Below are 23,041 nucleotides of genomic sequence, written 5' to 3'. Positions count from 1 at the left end.
AAGCAGAAAACCCTTCTATAATACCTAATTTGTACATCTGCGGTTTCCCTCCGACTAGCACAGCACCATATGTTTTTAATTATCGTAATAGCCCTAAAGAACCTGTTCGGTGGGAAACACATATGATCCTTTTATTACTGGTTTGCAATTTCAACAGTTTTAACTGGCTGGACGGGAGGAATGGGCTCAAAGGCCTAAGATCCCACCCACAGAGGGGACCTCCTTCCCCAGCTTGACAGAGGTAATTGGGTACATGTGAGGTGGCTCTGTGGGGCCTGAAGAGATAGAAGCTGGGATCTCCCGTGACGCTGGGTTTGGGGCAGAGGCTGACAGCATGAGAATAAGGTTGATAAATATTATCCCAGCTTGAACTCTGCTGCTGTCCTCATCCTTGGGGGCTGGGCGGGCGGCAGCACCAGCCTGGAGGGCTTGCTGGTGCTCCAGGCCACCCACTCGCTATCCCCAACGCCCCCAGGGGAGTTTTGCTGGGTTAGGGGTCAGGTTTCCTTGACATCCTATTGCTTCAGGAAAGGGGAGGGGTGAGTTTTTACCCCCTCCCACCCCCCCACCCCCCCACCCACGGGAAATAACTGGATATAGTCCTAAGAATGATTGACTTGAGATTGTGATGCTGGAGAAACTGAGGTCAAAATAAAAGGAGAGATGCAGCCACTGAGGGCTACATGGCTAGTTCAAGCCTTGGTCCCATGCACCATCGTGCCCTGTCAGTCTCTGTGTGAAAATTCTCAGGTTCTGTTTGGAGTTTGAATTGATACCTAGAATGGTCTTCTCTTTTCCTGGGACCCAGAGGCACAGGTTGGCAGAAATTGCTGCTTTTATTTATTGGTCAGCTTAGTTGTGATGCATCCCAAAGGGGTGTTCAAGGGAACAAATGGAACAGCAGCCAGCAGCTGAGCAGGGGTTGTTTCTGCCTGAGGTACAGGTGATTCGGGGCAAGGCAGGGAGCACCCCTGAGCTCCCCCTCGTGTCCCTCCTCCCCATCTCTGAGAGTGAGAGAAGAATAATAGGATGATACCTCCCTTGGGATTCATGGAAAGGATGTAATTTGCATTATTATCCATAAGGGGCTGAATATATCTTGACCCTGGCTCATACTATGGAATTTTAGTTTTGAATTTTTTTAAGGCAGAGTCACACTATGTAATGGAGCCTTGGCCTTGAACCCTTGAACCTCTTCCAGCTTCCCCAATACTGAAATCATAGGCCTGTGCTGCTGCTGCTGGCTTTACAGTGAATATGTATTATTTTAACATCGGCTGGAGTGTTAAATAACGCAATAAAAGACCGGGTCCTTCTGTTAAGTCTGTCAGAGCCATTCCTCAGGTGGGGACCTGGCAGGAGAATGCCATCTTCAATCTGACCAAGATGCTCCAAATAGCTTATTTATGAAGGAAGAAGACCCCTGGGGTAGGAATGATTTCTGGGTAGTATATGGGTCAACAAACATGAAGGAAGTGGTCATTTTCCTCTGGGCACCTACATGCCAGGTATATGTTCTCTTAGTTTATAAAAGTCACTCTTTTCTATTTCGTCTTCTTGTTCACACATCCCAAGGTAACCATATACATTACTTGAATCTGTGTGTTTGTTCTTGGCCCCTACTGGATACAAAAAAATACATTGTATTTTAAAAAAAATGGAGTTGTGTACAGTAAGCACATAGGTGTGAGCTCACCACTTGGTAGGCAGAGGCAGAAGGGTTGCCTAGTTCTAGACCAGTCTAGGTTACTTTTTGAGATCCTGTCTCAAAAATATTAACAGAGGCTTGGCAGTATAGCTCAATGGTTTAGCCCTTTCCTGAATAACATTATGTTCTGGCTGTCCAGGGAGTCTCTCCAGCTGCTAGGCTCTGGGGCTGGCATCTGACATGTGCACTTCAGGGAATGACTCTCTGCTTGACCCAAGTCCTGTGAGTAGTAACCACTCCAAGGTTCACAGAGCCCCTCTATAATGGTGAGGTCATGGCTTAGGCTATGAGACATTTTTGGGAATCAAGTTGTCTGATTTGTCTTAGTCTCCATTTTCTCATTCATAAAGTGGGGAGATGAGGCTGTCTATGCAGAGATGGCTGGAAACTCAGAAATTACTGAAGGACTGACTGACTTCAAGGGCTGTGTAACAAGATGGGCCGGTGTAGTGGGGTGTAACTGTCTGACTTGGTGTTAGAAGCTGAGAGCGAATCTGGAGACAGAGCCAATCTCCCACCCCCACCCCAGCACCACCTCCCTCCTGATCTACAAACTCCCTCTTGGCCAGTCCATGAAACATGCATCCATTTGACCAGCTGCACCTTGAACCAAGAGAGTGAGGCTCTCAAGCCCAGTGAAGCCGATCCTCAAGTGACCCAGAAGCTCCAGAGGAAGGCCTCTGGCCAGTCAAAGAGGGGGAGCAGGGACACACAACCCCCACCCAAGAGGGGCTGCTCTTAGCCTTTGGCAAAGCAGGACCAGATGGCCACCCTCATTCGAGATGTCAGTGGTGACCTCGCAAGTCAACACATAGCAAGTACATCTTAATCAGAGTGAGTCCTTCCTGTCCTGGACAAGGCGATTGCACCAACCCGCCCCTCAAGGAAACATGACCTTCTTAATCACAGCCTGCTGGAGGGCCTGCCTGGCCCTGCAGCCAGCAGTGGCCATCTCAACGCCTGCCCACCCCAGGGCCAGGCTATCTCTGTGGCCCAGTGGAATCTGAGTGCAGAAGAGCAGCCTCCGAATTTCCGTCCCGAATAATAACTCACATTACTTGGATCCCATCTGCACCAGGGAAGGCAGAGCAGGGAGAGAGCATAAAACACAAAGTTCCCACAGACAACATCTGTCTTAGTGCAAACAATGGACCATTATCTTGTAAATAATTCTGATTAAGCTGCAGCACTTCCTCCTGTAACTGGCTGCTGGGGGGCAGAGTGGGGAAGAGGGCGCAGCTGGAGTGGCAGGGCCTGGCCACCAGGCGCTGTGCTCAGGAACCTCACCTGACCCGATAGCTTCCCCTGTCCTCACCAAGAGCGGCTAAGGACCTCTCCCTGGTCCTGGCAGACCACAGACACCCACCATCTGCAGCACAGGCTGCTTTTCTGTGTGTGTGTGTGTGTGTGTGTGTGTGTGTGTGTGTGTGTGTGTGTGTGTGTCTTCCTCTCTCTCTCCCCCTTGGTTCCCTCTTCTCTAGCTCCTTTATGGCTTTCTCTTTCCTCCTCTCTGCCCCACTCCTAGGATAGGTCTAAGCTGCTCGACACTATGGGAATGGTACCCATTCTGAAGTCTCAGCACTTGGAGGTCTCAAACATTTTAATGCTCTCTTTCTGGGAGTGACCAGGCTTGGAGAAAATCCTCCCCAAACCCCTCTTCCCGGCCCTAAGGCTCCATCATGCCCAGCCCCATACCACAGTGCCCCTCCCACCTGTGTCCTCCAGGATGGGAAGACACATCAATTCCTGCCTTGTCACCTGCCTCCTGAAGCATCTCCTATTGAAACTGGAGACTGCAAAGGTACCCCCGTATTATGGAACCTTGGTCCTTAACCTATGTAAGAGCATTTATCCCCAAAGGCCCACAAGAAAATAACCCTTGTGGTTTAAAATTAAACAGTGGCCCTGAGTGTAGCTTAGAAAGGACAGACACTTCAAGCCAAACGTTTTCATGTAAAGCAAATCCACTCGACAGCAATCCTGTTCCCACTGCCTGGCCACCAGAGATCGGTGTTGCTGTTTTCCTAAGTCCGTATAGCATTAGCAAACAGGAGAACAGCTCAATTAGAGCCAACGGGGCTGTGTCTGTGAATCCCAGGGACGGTCTCTTGGGGCCAGATTTCCAGATGTGTTCAGTCCAGGTGTGAGGGAGCCCAGCTAGGTGTGCAGACAGAAGACTTCAGGTGGTGAGTATAGTGGACGAGAATGGGTACCCAGGCCTCCCCAAACTGTAACCCACTTCACACCCCCATGGTGGGTTTATATGGCACTCTGTCTGGGACCTGCTTGCTAATAGAAGTCCTAAAATAATTGGGATGAGGGTGAGTTGTCTCTAAGTTGTGTACATTTATGGTCATTTTATTCTCTTAAAGGTAGCCAAGTTTCCCAGGAAAACCGAGGGTTAGGAGGTGGCTCTGCCAAGACATTCGAGAAGCCAAAGACCAAAAGGACAGGAAAGTCCTAGAAGGAAGGTAGGATGTGGCTAGAAAGAACTCTGTGCCCCGGCCATGCAAAGCAGACTCTCAGCCCACCCTCCAGAACACGGACTGTGTATGCCGAGTGGAAGTGGCAGCCACAGGACATGTATGTCCAAGAGGGACACACTGGCTTAGTACATTAATAATCTGTAAAGTGCTTAGGAATCTTTAATCATCATAGGAAATATCTCTCAAGAGGTTCAAACAGAAAAAGTCAATGAAGACAGCTTTTTCTTGCCCTTTCATGAAGAGTTGACTCCCTTTTGTTCTTCTGTGGTAAATGTCTCCTGGAATTAAGAGAAACTCTTTGGTGATCTTCTAACAATTTAGAAGTTCCTCTAAGCCCTGACATGTACTGTGATCTAGTGTGGTGAATGTCTTTGCTCAAGCTGGAGTCCTGTATATTGAAGTACCATACTTTGTGGAAATAACAGAGTCCTCCCATATCCTAGGGGCCATCAGGTGAGTGCTCATGAGGACTATGGTACTCATTGGGTGTAGAGCATCAACTGAAGATCGAGGCTACAGGAGGCCATGAAGGACATAAATTGGAGACCAAAGAAGAGATCCTGCTGCCTGCTCCCCAAAGAAATGGAGCCCCAAAGGAGAAGTGAGTTGCCTGAGCCCCTTGGAGCATGGCTGCTGCCAGATGCCTGGTCACCTGACTGACTCTATGACCCTTACCATAATAAACTTGCTCCTAAGCTAAAAGGCTGGGTGTCTTTCAACATTTAATGTCTGCAGATCACTTCCCACTGGGAGCCACAGAATAGCTCATGTGCTCTCATCCTTGGCTCTGGCAGGTCTGGAGTAGTCTACAGCAAAGCCAGAAGGGAGCAGGTCTACTTCCCCCCTCTCAGGGACCACTCTCGGCTTCCTCCTGCATCAACCATTTGCATCCAGGTGACCTAAAGATCTGCTTTTGGGTGACCCCAACCATGTCACCAAGGGAATCTGAAAGGGCTGAAAAAAATTATGGTCCTTTTCCTTAACAAGATGGCACATGACTTTAATCCCAGCACTTGGGAGGCAGAGACAGGCAGATCTCTGAGTTTGAGGCCAGCCTGGTGTACAAAGTGAGTTCCGGGACAGCCAGAGATACACAGAAAAACCCTGTCTCAAAAAAAGAAAGAGAGAGAGAGAGAGAGAGAGAGAGAGAGAGAGAGAGAGAGAGAGAGAGAGAGAGAGAGAGAACCACAAAAACAAGAGCTCATCAGAGTGTGAACTCTTAATTACCAACCACAGAGGCCACTGTGCCTTCCCAGCCAAACACCCACCTCTGGCCCTTCCTCAGGTACAGGCCATACTTTGGAGTAGTCTCTCTTTGTGGTTAGCCCCAACCCTCCTCCCAGGACATACCAACCACTGAACTCAAAACAGAAAAAGCAATGTGTCTGTCATATAAAAAGCAATAATTTGGTAAATCAACTCCAATTTGCCTTCCCAGGTTGGTTGCCTTTTCTCCTTTTATATGGATAACTAAGAGCATGTTATGTAAATCTCACAGCAGAAATCTAAGAAAGAAACTTAACACCATGAACAGGCTATGGCTGAATGGGCGTGTCCGGACAGCATAGAGCAGGAAGACAAACTCCTCGGAGAACCGCCAGCATCAGTGCACACAATTGGATGTTTTTGATAATGAACTAACTGCACAGAGTTCCCTGACTTTGCCCTGGGAATGGGCTCAGACTGTTCATTCAGGGACACCACAGTCAGTATGTGCCTGTGTATTTAATCATTGAGAAGGTCCTTTGAGAAAAACAGAATATATATATACACTAATCTGTTCCCATATTTAGAGTTTCTCCTTCACTGGAGTATCAGAATTCCGTTAAAGTATACACTCTTCCAAAACTTGTGAACAGAGACTGCAGGTTTCCTGCAAACCTTGCCTTCCTTGGTCTCTTGCATCTGAAACGGACACCTTCTTGTCACTCTGTTCCATAGATGGGGACTCTTTGGAGTCTCCTGTGCAGCACAGAGCAGAAAGCTGACCATGTTGGGAAGGGTCTAGGTTATAAGAGTAAAGGTAGGCCCAAAGGGGGCTATTTGTGTTTGTCTCAGGTCTGAATCCAAACTTGTGTGGCTTGTATAATCCCATGTGTGTATGTGGTGGTGGTGGTGGTGGTGGTGGTGGTGGTGGTGGTGGTGGTGGTGGTGGTGATGGTGGTGGTGGTAGGGGATCAACAGGGAGCAGAATTACCAGTGTTCATGCAGAGCTCTGAAATGAAGTTGACTGAATGTCCCAGGGGCCTGGGTCTATGTGGCTCCCTTTGCAGGCAGCAGACAGGATGTTTCCAAAAACACTCAACTGGTGTTAAGGCAGTTGTTTGTTATCCAGAGGTGGAGATGGTAAGGAGGAAGTGGGCAGGGGCAGGAGGAACAGTACGAAGCATGATGAGGTGGGTGTCCCAAAATGAGAGGTGGGTGGAGGCTGGGGCTGGGTCCATAAAAATGGGAGAATTGGAATCCATGGAGGTCTCTTCTAAGCTCAATCAGTTACCACTGGGGAGTGTCTCAGGAAATAGCCTGCTTTTGAAGAGGAAATGCTACCAAGCCTTCTTGCTTAGAGACCCCAATGGAGGGACTGGGCCCTGAAAGAAGGAAGACAGAACAGCAGACGCCTGGCTATGTGGTTCCAGGGAGTCCTCCCAGCTGTCAGTGTTGGGGGTGGAAGATAAAGGAACCTTTCTGTGCCTCCTTCCTCCTTCCTTCATACTCCATCCTGCCCCTCCCAAACCCCAGCCCCTTAGAGCTTGCAGCAGGGCCCCTCAGAAGCCTGTCCTAGCCAAAGTGACCAACCCAGCAGGTGCGACAGTATCTGCTGGATTTGGGAGAAATGGATTTAAATGGTGGGCATAGCTGGGGACAACGTACTCAGCCTGGAGGAGGCACACAGGAGAAGGTACAGATGGACAGATGGAGGCATAGGTGAACCACCCTCCTTGTGTATTCCACCTCTCTCAGTTCCCCAGATTCCAGAGCACTCAGAAAGGAAGAGGAGGGTCTCCTGTGTTCCCTTTGTGCCAGCTCAGTCTGTACCCTGGTGGAGCTGCATCACTTGGTTGGAGCCATGTGAACCTTGCGCCTGGAGGGGAGAGCGCCTTGCTTCACCTTCATTAGGCCTTTGGGGATTGCCCTTCTTTTCCACTGGCACCCACAGTGTGACCTCTCCTCACGTCTTCTTAAGCCCAGGCCCTCCTCTCTATCCCTTCCCCTAGTTAGAGACTCCTTAATGCTGCACTGTGATCTCAGCGGTCAGGATAATGAGTGGTTGTTGTAAGACATACTGGATAGACTGTTTCATCTAGTTGAGGTGACACCTTTGTCCTGTCACCAAGGCTAAGGTTGAGAACAACTTCTAATGTACATTTCTCTACTCCCACCCTCTTGTTGGGCACTTCCCTTGAGGATGTGAGTTAATTCTTGAAGCCTTGAACCCTATGCCCTGCCCCCATGGAACCAATATTAGATAGTGCACAGTGTGTGCAGAATTGGGAAGTGTGTAAAACATACTGAAAACTAGGAAGCTTGAAGGGCCAGAGCCCAAAAGCCCAGCTCATGGGACAACGAAAGCAGGTGACCCAAAAAAACATAAACCCTTTCCTTTCTGCCCCCTCCCTGCCATGAAGAGTTAGGGTAGGGTGAGAACAAGCCTGCTACAACAAACACAGGCAATATAGACTGCAAATGTAGCCCAAACTGCCCTAACCTGTCACAGCATGGAGGAACGCATGGCTCTCTGGAGGAGGCTGGGCCTAAGGACCTTTTTCCCCTTCTGACACTGGGTACTGTGGCCTGTCTCCCCTACCCAGGGGTCTTCAGAACCCTGCCCAAGACACACAATACAGAGATGGGCCTATGTCACTGGGCTCTCTGGCACCCACTACCATTATCCCAGAAAACAGGGGAGTGGCTTTCCTTCTTGCCTGTTTGTGAATTGTTGCTTGTTAAAGGGCCACCTGAAGATGGATGGGGAAGTTGAGGAGCCTGCACCCCCCAATGTCCTGCTGAGGCTCCCCACTGGGAGAAGGATGTGAGGGGTGAGGGGGTGTTGTGGTATGAATTAACATAATGACTCAAAACTGCACTAATGTTTCACAGCTTTTTTTTTTATTAGCAATACCAAGATAACTTATTGAAGCATTTTTAGTATTGTTTTACATTCCATTCATAAATGACCTAACTTGTAACTCAGCATACAGCACACGGAAAGATAGAGTTTGACACTTATGCAGGAAACTACAATTATGATAACTTACATGCCTTCATTACCAGGAACACCTTAATATATCTTCTAATTATTTCAACAACAGTCTATTCCAAAGCACAGGATAACCCGGTACACGTTTACACATTTCGCTTCGATCGCCGTTTTTAAGTTGTGGATGTCAAAGTGCTGTTCGTTGGGGCTTTACTGTCAGCTGTTCCTGGTTAATACGACGACCTGACACAATATTAAACTAGCAATATTTCTGCTTAAATACTATGGAGAAAGATAATTACTGCACTTTTCTGTATTCTTCTAAAGTGTTACAAAATACACGACAATCAGACACAAGCAAGGAATGCTGACAGGACTCTCATGGGGCCCTGTGAGCTCAGGTGAGCAGGTAGGACACACACACCACGCCCAGCCAGGTTTTCATTGATCTAAGAACCTGTCACCCACCAGGATTTGTCAGTTGGGGTTTGTGACATGGAGTGAACCTCCTCTCCCACTCAGGTTACTAAGCATTTTCATCTGTTATTACCAGGAAACATCTGGGGGGATGGAGGGTGGGGGTGAGTTTTCAGCCGCTCTAACTCTACAAAGACTGTAGGCTGGTGTGCTGTGTGCACACACATACCTGTGCCAGTAGGAACAATTTACTCAAAACATGTATGTATATACGTTCTTCTGTTGACTTTGCACGGTTAACAAGCTGCAGATAAACCACGAAGGAGCACGAACAGACAAGGGGAGGTCCAGACAGAGCGACTAGGACATGGGGTGTCACTTACCTGAAAGAAAATGTGTAGATTTATTAATCCAGAAACTGTTTGGGGCTAACAGTGCTTGAAAGTGAGGGCAGGGCCATCATCCCTATTGTTTAATAGAAGGATGACAATGAAGTCATATTTATAAAACTTAGTCTTTCTATCTGTGGCTAAAGCAAGAATAGGCTACGTGATTAGAGCAGGCTAGCAATTAGGTATAGAGGTATTTTTGACTAGCACTAAGTAAGGAGACATAATTACTACCTTATTTGAAACCTGGGCTTTGCACACAACATCTGGGGGGATAAAGGAGGGACAGAAGGAAGGAGGGAGGGAGGAAGAAAGAAAGGAAAGAAGAAGGAAGGGAGGAAGAAATTAAAAAATGAAAGAAAGAAGCATGCTGACTCCTTCTGCAGCTGACATGTGACCTGAGTCTAGATAGATGTCTGTCATTTCTGACCATCACGGCCATTCAACAGACTAAGGAAGCAGATGTCAATCAAGCTTTAGCCCAGGCATTCTGCCCCCACTGTCACACAGGGTGGAGAGGATGGAGAGTTCAGATCCCACCAGGATTTGTCTGTTCTGACTCTTCCTCAACTCTCCTCCCTAATCCCAATCTTAACTCATTTTCAAAGGAGGGAAATACACAGTGATTTTTTGTTTTTTTTTTTTTTAACAAAAACACTTGGCTGCGATTCATTGGTTTTGTGCAACCCCCAAGAAATATGGACGAAGCCACCAAGATGAACTCTACCAGACTTTTCTCCTATTTCAGAGGCAATGTTGATTCAGACAGTAGCTTTTGGAGCCAAAACGATGCAGCAAAAGGCAAGAAACATAAACAAGGCTAAATGTCACCAGTGTTTGCCGACTCGCAGACACCATCCATTTGTTTGCTCTGAAATGACGAGTGGACCATTTGGCAAACACAATGGCATCCTCACAACAGTTCTGTCATCCTGCCGTGCAAACAACATCACACCAGTCCCATTCCCTTTAATTTAAAAAGAGGGAAGGAGAGGAAAAGAATGCTGTGAGATTTGGGGGAAAGAGCCTTCATCAGAGGAGCTGTCTCTTTGTCAGTCATGGCACCACAGCACAGCTCTGGGTGAGGGCAGAGAGCCTCCCCAGAGTGCTGACATCATCAGGAGACCCTACCTACAGGATGGCACTAGTCAGATGCAGACTCACTATGGTCAGCTGTGAGGTACCCAGCAGGGCCAGACAAGCACAAGGAGGTGATGATTTTTTCCCAGGAACTTAGGAGGCACTGCCCTTGGATTTTGTAGTAGGTCAAACGGCCCTTCCTACTGGGAAAACACTATGCCTGGGAATGGACTGGACCACCAGAGGCTGAGACAAATCCAAAAATGGTCAAATTGGCTGAGGACAGAGAGGAAAGCGCAGTGCCTTGCCCAGCCTCTGAAGGCACTCGTGTCCTACAGGCTCCTTTGGCTTTCAGCAAAGCACCGCAGCAGTGCATAGGGACCTCTCAGTTCTTTGCACTCCCTGGCTGCTCACCCTCCATGGGATTGGCTGGATTTTGTCTAGGCACCCACATACTTTGCAGAATGGGATTTTATGGTTATTGTCCTCTGTCATTTTCCTAAGGGAACCTACTAGTTTCAGGGACACAGCATCTATCAACTACCACCGGCAATGCATCACAACCTAAGCTCAGGTTTATATGCCTTATATTCGACATTTGTGGTGCTTCATTTACCAGTGATAGCTGCTGTACTGGCTAATTTCATGTCAACTTGACACAGGCTAGATTCATCTGTGAGGAGGGAACCCCATTTGAGAAAATGACTCCATAGGATCTGGCTGTAGGCAGGCCTGTAAAGCATTTTCTTAATTAGTGATTGATGAGGGAGGCCCAGCCCATTGTGGGTGGTGCCATCTCTGGGCTGGTGGTCCTGGGTTCTAAAAGAAAGCAGTTTGAGCAAGCCAAGGGAGCAAGCCAGTAAGCAGCACCCCTCCATGGCCTCTACATCTGCTCCTGCCTCCAGGTTCCTGCTCTGCTTGAGCTCCGGCACTGATTTCCCTCAGTGAAGGACTGTTACCTGGAACCACAAACTAAAGTAAACCCTTTCCTCCCCGTTACTTTTGGGTCATGGTGTTTCATCCCCAAAATAGAAACCCTAACGAGAACAGCTGCCTTGGGGTTCTCTGCCTGGCCACAGACCTTAGCTAGTTCTTGAAAAAAAAAAAAAAAGACAAGGAGACAGGACTCATTTCTTACCCCCTAAGCACCTGCTTTATGTCTGGAACTGAACTGAGTCAAAACAGAAATGGTCATGGCTGGGCTGGTGACATCACAAAGAAGAACGTCCTGTGCACTGACTGTGGCGTGGGGGGACATGAGGAAACAAAACTCTCCATCACATTGATGCCATCTTAGCGCAAAAGGGACAAGGGCAACTTAAAAAGGCTGGGAAATACCGTCACCTCTTCACTGCTCCTTCAGTGTGCTGGTGGCATCTGCCCCAGGCTCTCAGGTGTTCGCCATCTTAACTCTTCCCTCTACTCTGTCTGCGGAGAGCTAGCTGTCCTAAGGCCGAGTCACAGCCATTCCAGCTCTTTTGCCTGTGGTGTAATGAGAGGATGGGAAGGGGTACCCCTCTGGAAGTGTACACACACACACACACACACACACACACACACACACACACACACGCACACATGCACGCACAGGACTTCCTATGGAAGGTCCACTTGGCAGATGGAGCCCTGCATTGGCTGGCTGGTGGGAGTCCTGTCTGCATCATCTCTCTGTCCACCGGAACAGAGGAGGGCAGGCTTCTCCATCTCTTACTCTGGCAATGATCCAGGAGCACATCCCTCTTTGCACTAGAGCAGGGGCCACAAATTCTAGCCTGTCCAGTTTCAGCCTGTCCCTTGCTTTAATTCATACAGTTTCATTGGCACAGAGTCACACTGTCTACAGCTTCTTTGGTGCTATGGCAGAGTGGAGTCAAAATAAGAGGGTGTTCATGGCTTGTAGGCTGAAAATAGTTACCCTCAGCCCTTTGAACAATATGTGGTGACCTTTCGGCTCTAGGCTGTACAGCTGAATAAAATGGTAGATGTTTTCAGACTACCAATGCAGAGAAATCATGGTGGGATAGAAGTCACCTTTTAAGATAATCTGGTCTGGTTACTGTGTTTCATCACACCACATCATACATTTCAGAACACATGACGTAACAAGGTTTTGATGCTGCCGCTTTGGTGTGGGAGGTAGGTCTCCATTCTCTCATACTTTCTAAATGCAGTGGGCTTTCATTCCACAATTTGAGTTGAGGCAGTTTTGGAATTCACTGAGAATAAGGCATTGGGAATACTGGAGCTATTCCTGTTGATGGCCTTGCCTTCCCACTGACTTCCTCCCATCCATCAGGGTATCACTTGGCCTGACAGCTACTGCACACAGGGTCTCAACACCACAATCGACATGCTGATGTGTCCTCCACATGGGGCTTGGCCTCCTTGAGTGGTAGCAATTCCAGGGCAGAGCTGAGGGTAAAGGAATTATGCTTTTTTCCCTTCCTGCCCCTTAACTTGACAAGATTCTTATGTTATCAGTCCTAGACTTGAGGACTTAGAAAAGGACAGAGAAAATCATGTTTCAGAAAGCTAACACAGAAATTCCAGGCAGCTCTGGCAGGTTACCTCAGTTTCAAAAGGCAAGTTTAGGGGTGGCCTAGTTGCCCCCCCCCACACAAGCCCTGGGGTGAAATGTGGTCTTTAGTGTTTCTATGTAGTGATCTCCAGGTGCTCTGTAGACTGACTGCACTCTCTGTGTATGCCAGGCTTGTGCCTCTCACACTCTCCTGCAGCAGCATCTCCACAGTAGCTCCTCAAGATGGACAAGGAGCCCATCTGCCCTGCCTGCCAGTGGGTGGACACAGCTCTAGTCCTCACTTGCCCCCCTGTTCAAATACTGCTGTAAAGCCTGTCCCATTGCAAAGCCAAGGTCAGATCCACTCTAATGATATGAAGGATGTAGCAAAGCTCTCTGGTGGCACTTCTTTGCCCTTTTTATACTGTACAACAGAATAAAGGAGTGTGGAACATGCCTTGATCCTAAAAGTCACCTCCAGAAGCTAAGTTTTGGCCAGAATAGGTTGTCATGTAAGGAGATCAGACCAGTGAGATCTGACCCTCTCTAAGAGCAACTTAATAAACTGTCCTCCAACTGATTCTGAGATGACTCCAGATCTCCCATAGGATCCTCTAAAACAAGTTCCTGACACACTAGCCTAGAAGGTTCTTTTGAAAAGTTACCATCTTGGCCGGGCGGTGGTGGCGCACGCCTTTAATCCCAGCACTCAGGAGGCAGAGGCAGGCGGATCTCTGTGAGTTCGAGGCCAGCCTGGACTACCAAGTGAGTTCCAGGAAAGGCGCAAAGCTACACAGAGAAACCCTGTCTCGAAAAAACCAAAAAAAAAAAAAAAAAAAAAAAAAAAAAAGAAAAGTTACCATCTTGCCCTCTATACAGGCTTGGCTATGAGACTCTCATCACCCAAGAGGATGGAGTAGCTTCTTCATCCGCTTGCTCTGCTGCAGCCAAGTCAGAATGTATTAGCTATAGATGATGAATGCACACTGGCCAGGACCTCAGATCTAAAAACCCAGGGATTTAGGACCAAAGTTCTAAAAGTAAGGAAGCAACAGTGCAGTAATTAATGTATCACCTGGGTGAACAACTTTCAACACACAGTCCTACACACATGCAGGAGAAAAGATGCATTTTCTAATTTGCTGGTGGATTCAAGAGGGATTCCTGATTGGTGGGGGGGGCATCTACATGATGCAGACAGAGTTTTTATGGGTTGTTTTTCAAATACTTTTACATTGTAGGAGAGGCGAGTTCTTCCTTATACAGAAGAACTTGAATCATAGTCACCAGAGTTTCCAAGGCATCCAGGTGGGATTCTAGAATTACTGAATCAATGAAGTGAGGCTCTAAACTCTGAGATAAGAAACCTGGAAATAAGGCATAGACTTGGCAAAGCCCGGCTCATGAGGAAGTCTAGCTGCTGGCTGGCTAGACCTGTTTGCAAAGTCACATCTGCTTTAAGTTGGGCAGAGAAAAAATAAAGGTTGGGGATAATTTAGGGCCCATGCTTTTAAGCTAGTGGTAGTCTGGAGCTTACAATATGCAGACTGTTTCAAGCAAGAGAGAAAACTAGACTGAGTAAGGGAAAATTGCATTTGTTTCCCTCTGAAAGATCAATTCTTAGGCAGAATGACTACTACTTTTCTGGGTTCTAGGATACCACCACACCCAACAAGGATATTAGAGTATAATTAATTAGGCTGGGCCTGATGCCTGGGGACCAGAAGACAGGAAGAGACATCCCACCTGCTACCAAATCACAACAGAAGCTTCTAGAAGAAATAGGGCCAATTGATACAGAAGTGATGCTCTCTGAAAATCAGCAGCCAATGACCAGAATGAAGTTTGGTATTTTAGAGTATGAGGAGCCAGACCCTTGGCTGAGGAAGCTACCAGGAAGCCTTCCTACCTCGCTGGCCCAAAGGTCTTCATGTACTTCAGAAGAGAGGGGCCATGGCTTACATCCCAGGGTCTGTTGCCTAGGGACTAACAAGCTGACTGAACAGTGTTTTGCATATACCATAGAGATGTTATGGAGTGGTGTGAGCTGATATCTGGGGAGGAGTTAGAAACTCCTGTCAGGTCTGAAAAACCTCAAGAGACCCAGCACCTCTCTTCCCCAAGTTGCCCCCTCCACCTACTGCCTGATGCACAAGGACACCACTGGACAAGCTTCCTCAAGGCAGGCAGCCTTTCTTCCACACTGATAGGAAGATGAGAAAATTAATGGGGGTAATATGAGCTCATTTCAATAATAATGAGCTTATGCACATGCCAGGTTTTGATCTTTTCTGATGCGTGGATTCCTGGCAGGAACTATGGTCCTATGTAGGTAATTGAAAGAACCGAAAATAGACTTTTAAAAAAGTCCTCAAACAACAACAATAACAATAATAATAATTATAAAACCACTGCAACCAAACTTTAAAAAAAAATCAATGAAAGAGATTTAAACACCATTCTCTTTGGAAGGGGGGATACTGGACAGACATAAATCCCTTCCCTTCTTTTAAATATTGTTTTTAACAGCTTCAAGAGTAATGAATTGCACATGGTTAAAAATAGATCCAGGGTACTGGCTAATGGGGCCGTGTGAATCATTCAGTATAAGGAACCATCAATATTTTTTTGAGCTGTCATAAATCCATTTAGTGATTTTTGACAATTCAAAAAGGCATTTCTGACTGCTTGATCCACTTCTTAGTGAATTAGGGAATGACAGAAAAACAAAAAGAAATTTATTGATTTAGATTACAAACAGCCTAGCTTCATGTTTTCCGCTCTGTGCTGAAGGAAACAGGATGCTGAGGTTTAGAAATGCTCCCTTGTGCCCACCCTTCCCTCTTTTCCTCTCTTCCTTCCTTCCACAGAAGAAGGGTAAAATCTCAGAAATTCATTCATAAATTAGATGGTACAGCCCACGCTGCTTGTCTATAGTGGGATTTCAGGGCATGGGGGGCTCACTGGGAACAACAAACTGAGCTGCTTGATGTAGACCAGACTTCCACACATGAACACCTGGGTGCCAAGGACATGATGTTGATCTTCCCTGCCTATCCCGATATCCATTTGCTCCAACTCAGGGTTAGGACTGTGCTTTGTAAAATCTGGGATTACTATGGGGTAACAATATCCTTAAAGGAGGGAAAGAGGTGCTGATTTACAAGATCAGACAGGACGACGGACAGATGGGTTAGACGGACAGACACAGACAGAAAGCAACAACAGCAGAAGGCCAAAGTCACAGTAACTGCCATTTGATATGTCACAGGTGAGTCACAACCATCCTGAAGCCATCGCCCTAGTTCGGAGAGACAATCCCTCGCCACAGTTAGTGTGATGGTTTTTAGTATCCTCTAAGCCAATGAAATGAGCATAGGGAAGTAGATCTGACTTGACAAAGTAATACACGATTCTCTTTAGGCATCTTTTTTTTTTCAATGAGTTAAAATACTGGGAAGTTTGCAAGTCACCACATCAGTTTGCTTTTGTTGTTTTAGGTGAATTTTCTTTCCCTCCTCAACTTATGAATGAAAAATGAGAGGAGAGTTCACACTTTGGTACTGTCTCCTTCCCATGCCTCTGTATAGGCATTACATAGAAAGGTGGACCCCAATGGTAATGAAACTTGACTTTCATGATTGTCTACACTGTATATATAGCACTGGCTTTTTTATTTTTTTAAGGTTCAGTTTAAAATTTGCTAATGGGTATATAAACCCCATTTTTTTTTTGTTGTTGTTGTTTAATGCACAATTTAGCAGTGATGTTTTGGGGAAATGAACTGAAGGAAGAGGATTCTAAAACTTACCACACAAGTCTGGCCTCTTGATACATCCAGAATTTGCTGTGCTGCTTGCGAGCCCATTAAAGGCTGCTAAGCCATCGGCGCTGTAGGCCCTGAGGACCGACAGCATGCTCATGGGTTTCTCCAACCCTGGCGGACCCCGCTCTGGCTTTGGCAGCCCCGCGGAGGGGTCCTGGGCAGGAAGGAGGCCTGGGTTGTGCCACTGTTCCTCTGATGCTTGGGCTAAAGGTGAGACCAGTCCCTGGATGGGCTGGGAGGTGCCCGGGGGCAGCAGGCTGTCACCGCCCTCACTGCTGCCATCCTTGCTGAGAGCAGACAGTGGCTTGCTCATCATTTCTGGTTCGGTGTCAATCTCCTCATCCTCATTGTTTTCTCCCTTGGAGGAGTCCATGTCCTCGGAGGAAGCAATATCTGAGAGGTCATCAGTAGTGTTTTTATTTGTGGTTTCCGGGATCAGGAGAGGGGCTTCATCTTCCAGGTGGGTTTTCCCATCAGGATTCTTGTTGGAGCAGGAGCCAGGGGCCCCTGAGCCAATCATTGTGGGGTAAACGCCAAACTGTTTGTAGAAGTCAGATGGAAAGGTACAAAAGGTAGGGTCCACGTGGCTGGGCCACTGACCACTCTTCTGGTCCCCTAGAGTCTCTTTGGCCGGTCCTTGGACCATCTTCTCAGGAGCAGAGTCTAGTGCGCCGACAGTGCTCGAAAGGGCCATCTCTTTGTTTGATTGTATGGAGGGCAGGACAGGGACCTTGCTGGTCTCCCGCACCTGATCTTTGCAGTTGACTGTCACCCCTGTGGGGTGATCTTTGCGTTTTGCTTTGCCTAGGTGATTGGCCTGGAGGTGAAGGGCCATAAGCTCCATGGACGATGTGGTAAAAGCACAGAACAAGCAGCCATGCCACGCAATGCTGTCTTGCATGGTCACGGAGGAGCCAGGAAGAGTGGGAGCGTCAGGTCGCACAGATAAGTCCAGAGGCTCATACTGCGATTTCTCAGACTTTCTCTGGGAGGGCTTCCCACTGGCCCTCTCCTCTCCACTGTCTGCAGCATGGACTTTCATGGAATGGGCATCAGATGGGACTTTGTCTTTTGTGTCCTTCTTCTTCAAAGAGCTGAGGACAAAGCTGTCCATGAATGCCTGCAGGGACCCTTGGAAATTCACGCCATTGCTCACGATGCTTTGATAAGCCCTTCCGATCTCTGAGAAGTGGGAGCTTTTGGAAGGAAGGTCGGAGCCTTTTAGGGTATCTGAAGACAGCTCTGAGGACATGCCAGTGGCCTGCCCTGGGTGATCTCCAGAGGAGAGCATGCCTGATGTCCACTGCTGAGAGGCAGGACCACCTCGGAAGTCGATTCCAGGGAGACTCTTCAAAGCCCCTCGCAGGATGTCTGGCCTGATAAACAAAGGTGCTTTGCTGGAGGTCTCATCTTTGTGCTCTTGGTTCTGGGGCTGTCCTGACAGTGGCCCGGCTCCATTCTGCCGCTCCCGGTGGTGTCGTTCCAGGTGATACTTCAGGGATGCTGACTGAGTGCCAGCATAGTCACAGTGAGGACACTTATATGGTTTCTCACCTGCAAGATATTGATGGAAGAGAAAAACGAAGTGTTTATCTCATTTCTGGTGTACAGAACAAGGCTAGAAGGATCAACATTTGTTCTTTGAAACAAAGCAGCCCAAACTAATAATTAGCTAGAGAACGACTGTTTTTTAATAGAAGAATAATTTGTGCTCTTAAGCTTTTTTAATGATTTTGTACCATTGGGGACTATTGAGGGATGACACACTATCTACACACAATTAGCTATCTTTTTCTTTATCTAACATGTGAGAACGGCTGTAGATTTAAAGGCTATGATTATGAAAATTAAGCATAATAATTTCGACCACAGTGATCATTAAAAGTAGAAGTTTAAAGAGACGGAGTATGTAACAAATGAGTGGCTTCGAATATTTTGTGTATACAAGAGCGCTAGAATTTGTTTAAATTATACACATGGAAACCATTTTTAAAGCTAAAAATTCTATGGCACTGTTACGCAAGACTGAAATGAATGATTTAAGCCTTGCTCCACAGTAAATCATGGATATAATTAGCAAATGGCATTCCGCACAAGCAATTCATCATTATTTGGAGGGCACCATTCCAGACGGGCTCTGATATCTGCAGACCTACTGCATTGTCTCTAAATAAAGAACTATAAATACCGATTCTATAAAATATTAATATCATTACAGTGCACTGTGATGGCGGGATGTAAAGACATATTGTTAAGATGAAAAGCAGCCGATAAAACTTAAGAGAAAAAGGAGTAATAAAAAGCACAGAGTATATTTAGTTTCTGGATTTGAAATTAACATTATCTACTGGTCTTTGTCGAGCCTAAAATGTGTACTAACGGCAATCTTTAAGCTGAGGTAGTAAGCTGTGTAATTTACCTGTAATGGGCCCTTTCTGGAGAACAAAAATAGCTTTAAAGTGTGTTTGGGAACATATAAGATTATTTTCATGAATTAAATATTTATTTGAATCCAACACCCAACTTCCATTGTTCTTTGTGTGATAAAGAGAGAGTCCCTTAACAGACAACCTACATGGGGGGCAGAGGAGGAGGTAAACAAATGTGGATTTAAACATATTTCAAGAACTTTTGGGCAATACCGGGTCTTTTCTAGACTTTGCACCCAGAAAGCTCTGGGGAAGAGAGAAATGGTAATGACGGCTTTTAGCTTACAGTTCTCTGTAAAAATCTACAATAATTTCTCTGAGGAAGCTTACCACCCCCATCCCCGCCACACACACACACACACACACACACACACACACACACACACACACACACACATTCCCATCGCCTTGTCCTATATTCTATTGTCAAACATCCAGAAAGCCAAACAAATCACTGGGGTAGAGGTGCTCTGAAGCCATTTCACTGCATCTAGTCTTGGGAATGTCATGCAGTGACTCCCAATTCTCAAAGCAGAGGGTGTTCAGAGGAACACTAACAGCCCAGGTGCTGAGCAGGAGACACCATGGGGACTGTGTGCTTGACCTAAGGGACACTGCACCTGATACACTCACATGAGGCACCAAGAGCTCTTAATGCATGCCACTGAACAACTGAGGCCTCCTTGGGTACTTGTGTGCCCTGTGGGTCTACTTTCTCCACAGTTGTCTTGGCTACATCAAAACTATAAGCATGGGGCTGGAAAAATGGCTACTCTCCCAGGGGGGCCTGAATTAAGTTCCCAGCATCCACATAGTAGCTCACAGTTATCTGTAACTCCAGTTCCAGATGATCCAATGCCCTCTTCTGGCCTCCTGGGGCATTGCATGCACATGGTGCACAGACATACATGCAGACACACACACACACACACACACACACACACACACACATATGTAAAATAAAAATAAATCTTAAAAAAAAAGTTGTTGACAGAAAGAGGCAGAGTTTATATTTATAGGACCATTTCCCTACTTTGGGATATAGGCACACCTGAGGCACCGCTGTATGGACAGGGAACCACTGGCAATATGATGTGCATCTGATCACCTGATGTCCCAGCTGACTCCATTTTCCTGAGCCTAGTGGCTAGTACCAGTGAGGGAGTAGGCATGGAACACGTGTCTGGAGTCTCAGACTAGAAACCTAGGATCCTGATTCACAGGTTGGTGCAGACTGGGTAGGAGGGTGCTGCAAGTGGACAGCCACACAGCTAAGACGAGCAGGTATCTGAGCTGCTGTTCATAAAAGCACCTGGAAGTGATTGCATCTGACAGAGGAGCTATAGACAAAGCATGGCAAGAGAATGCACCTTTGGCTCAGGCCTGAGGTAGGCAGGGCAGGACCACAGGGATGTGCAGAGCATATGTGTTTATACTTCCCAGGGCTACATGTTTGAACTGCATACTGGGGTGTTGGTTCTCAGTCTTCCCTGTGCAAGACAAACAGGAAGTCAGGGAAGGCACCAGTGCTGGGTCCAAGGTCTGGGATGGGGGCCAGAGGTTGGCGTTTGTACAAAGCGTCAACTTGCATGTAATTCTGGTGTGCATACTTACTGTGAGGACTCTTCTTTGCAAAAATCAACATGGAGTTGCCTGGGAGGATTTAACGGGTGCTGATATCTGGCTCTCTGATCCTGTTCTGAACTAAGAGGCCTAGAAGTACCAGCAGGGCTCTTGATCTTTCCAAATTCCTTAGGTACCTCTCTGCATCGCCTGCATGGAGATCATGGTATAACTCCCTGAGAAACACCCCCACAGTGAGAGCTATGATGCAGCTTTGCACAGAAGACAAGCTAGACACCATGAGGTATTTGAGGAGTCTGAAATAGAGACTGTATACCCCATGCTTCTCTGTGCCCCATGGGACATGGGATCCTGTCTTGGGACATTTGCTCCCTTAGCCTGTAACGTGAGATTTTTAGAGCACGTGTCCCTTGAGGCTTCTCTTTATTCTCAACTCAAATCAAGTGTTACACTAACCCTCCAAAAGGGGCCAGAGACCTGTGTATATACATACACCTATCCAGAATGTGCATGTTTGCACAGGTACATGGGAATGCATGAATGAGCACCTCCTACCTCTGAACACCCTTGGTGGCCCTCAAAACTGAGTAAAGAAGTAAAGACTAGACCCCTCCCTTTACTTACTGCTCTTAGGAAAGACATCACACATACATAGTCCCACACACACAGCCATGACAGCATCTCTAAACTTCAGAAGAGGCCTTGGCTTGCTCTGATCTCAGGACAGAGAAGCTATTGCTAGAAACCAGAATGGTCCAATGGTCCCCTTAAGTGCTGCAGTCTCACTGGCCTAAGACTAAAGAGCTTCCTCCCAAGTTTTCTTTTTCTTTTCTTTTAGATTTACTTTTAGTGTGTGTGTGTGTGTGTGTGTGTGTGTGTGTGTGTATGTGTGTATAGTAGTAGTAGTAGTAGCAGTAGTCATAATAATAGTAATAGTAATAGTAATAGTAATAGTAATAGTAATAGTAATAGTAATAGTAATAGTGGTACCCTAGGAGGCCAAAGGCCAGAGGCCTAGAAGCCCCTGAAACTGGAATTACAGGCAGTTTTGAACTACCATGTGAGTGCTAGGAATCGAGAACTTGGAACCTCTGGAAGAGCAGCAAGCGCTCTTAACTACTTAGCCATCTCTCTAGCCCCTTCTTCTGGGATTTTCAGGGGTTGTTTTGCCTACACAGGTTCAGAAAGCCCTCCACCCACCCTTGCCCTCTGTAGTGCTATCTCTTTCCACTCTGTGCATCACTATACTCTGACTGGGTCCTGAAGGGCTTTTGCTTGGGTGGCCACTTCCTGCTTCCCCAGGCATAAGTATCCAGAGTGATGAAGGGGTAAACCTTAAAGAAAAAAGCTTCTTGGATTAAGGTTTTTCATTAAGTGATTTGAAAAGTCTTAGCCCCAACCCTCTGATGTGCTGATTTCTTTTCTGCTTCCTGGGCTTCCAGAGAGGGGCGTAGCCTGAAGGGAGATGTTCTAGCCGGGCAGACCTAGGAGATGGCTGTGATGTGTCATGGGGAGGGCTTAGGAACCTTGAGCTTTATGTTCCACTGGGAGCATCCCAGCTGTTTCCCATGCATTCTTTCCCCCAAAGGATGCATTTGGGCGTGCTCAGGAGGCAAACTTTGCACAACATTGGCCTGAATGGAGTCGGGTAAGAAATGACAAGGAAATTGTATCAGCAAGTTTAGCAGCTTGGAGGAATGGTCAAGGTCCCTCCTCTGTTTGGCCAGCAAGCAAATGCTGAGTCTACCTGTACTGAATGGCTTCATGGTCAAAGCCAGTGCATCCAGACACATTCTTCCAGGCCAGCACTCTGGGCTGATTGTGACAAGTCCCAAGCTGCAGACATGGGCAGAATTCTACAAGAAGCCAGGCAGTGAGTTCATCTAGTATCTCCCAACTGAGGTCTGACTCTGTCAGAGACTTGGACAGTCATTCCCTCTGCAGCTAGGTAGCACAGGTAACCTCGGACCCTGTCAGCGGCTCTGTCTAGTTGAATGACTGGTCACTTAAGCCACAAAACAGAGTCTAACTCTCCCAGGAGAATCCCTCAGACTGCCCCAGGCTTTGCTGGGCATTGTGAGTTCTCCAGTCACCTCCAGGATGTTTGGGATTCCCGGTCCTCACATTTGCTTATTGTAGCAGCTGCATACTCTGCCTTCTAAGCAAATCACAAGCACAGGAAATAGTGGGGAGGGGGGGAGATGAAGGCTTCCACTCAACTTGAACCCTCTGAAAGAGTCCAAATCTCTGATTTTTCTAAGAGAATTCTCCTATCCAGCTGCTCACATACCTACCTTCATTTATATACTACCACCTCACTTTAGAACTTCAGACACTCAGAAGGCCATGGTACCCTGGCTTGAAGAATGGGTCTAGACTAGGAAGCGAGTTCAAAACCTGTGCCTT

At 47.1% G+C, this 23,041-nt stretch overlaps 1 protein-coding gene across 10 annotated transcripts in view; it reads right to left on the bottom strand.

Moving 5' to 3' along the window:
- The window catches only part of Znf536 (zinc finger protein 536), a 460,757-nt gene that overhangs the window by 150,256 nt on the left and 287,460 nt on the right, over positions 1–23,041 (bottom strand). For 7 of the 10 annotated variants that reach the window (XM_028877735.2, XM_028877746.2, XM_028877737.2 and 4 more), the window contains one exon: positions 16,608–18,176. In XM_028877735.2, coding sequence (XP_028733568.1) covers positions 16,608–18,176 — 1,569 coding nt within the window. Of the gene's footprint in view, positions 1–8,279; positions 9,193–13,621; positions 18,177–23,041 lie in introns of those variants that run through there. The other 3 variants (XM_028877749.2, XM_037199337.1, XM_037199341.1) reach the window with 2 other exon arrangements.

Source organism: Peromyscus leucopus, chromosome 1 (genome assembly GCF_004664715.2).
Source record: "Peromyscus leucopus breed LL Stock chromosome 1, UCI_PerLeu_2.1, whole genome shotgun sequence".
Classification (NCBI taxonomy): Eukaryota; Metazoa; Chordata; class Mammalia; order Rodentia; family Cricetidae; genus Peromyscus; species Peromyscus leucopus.
This window is presented reverse-complemented; position numbering and strand designations above follow the sequence as displayed.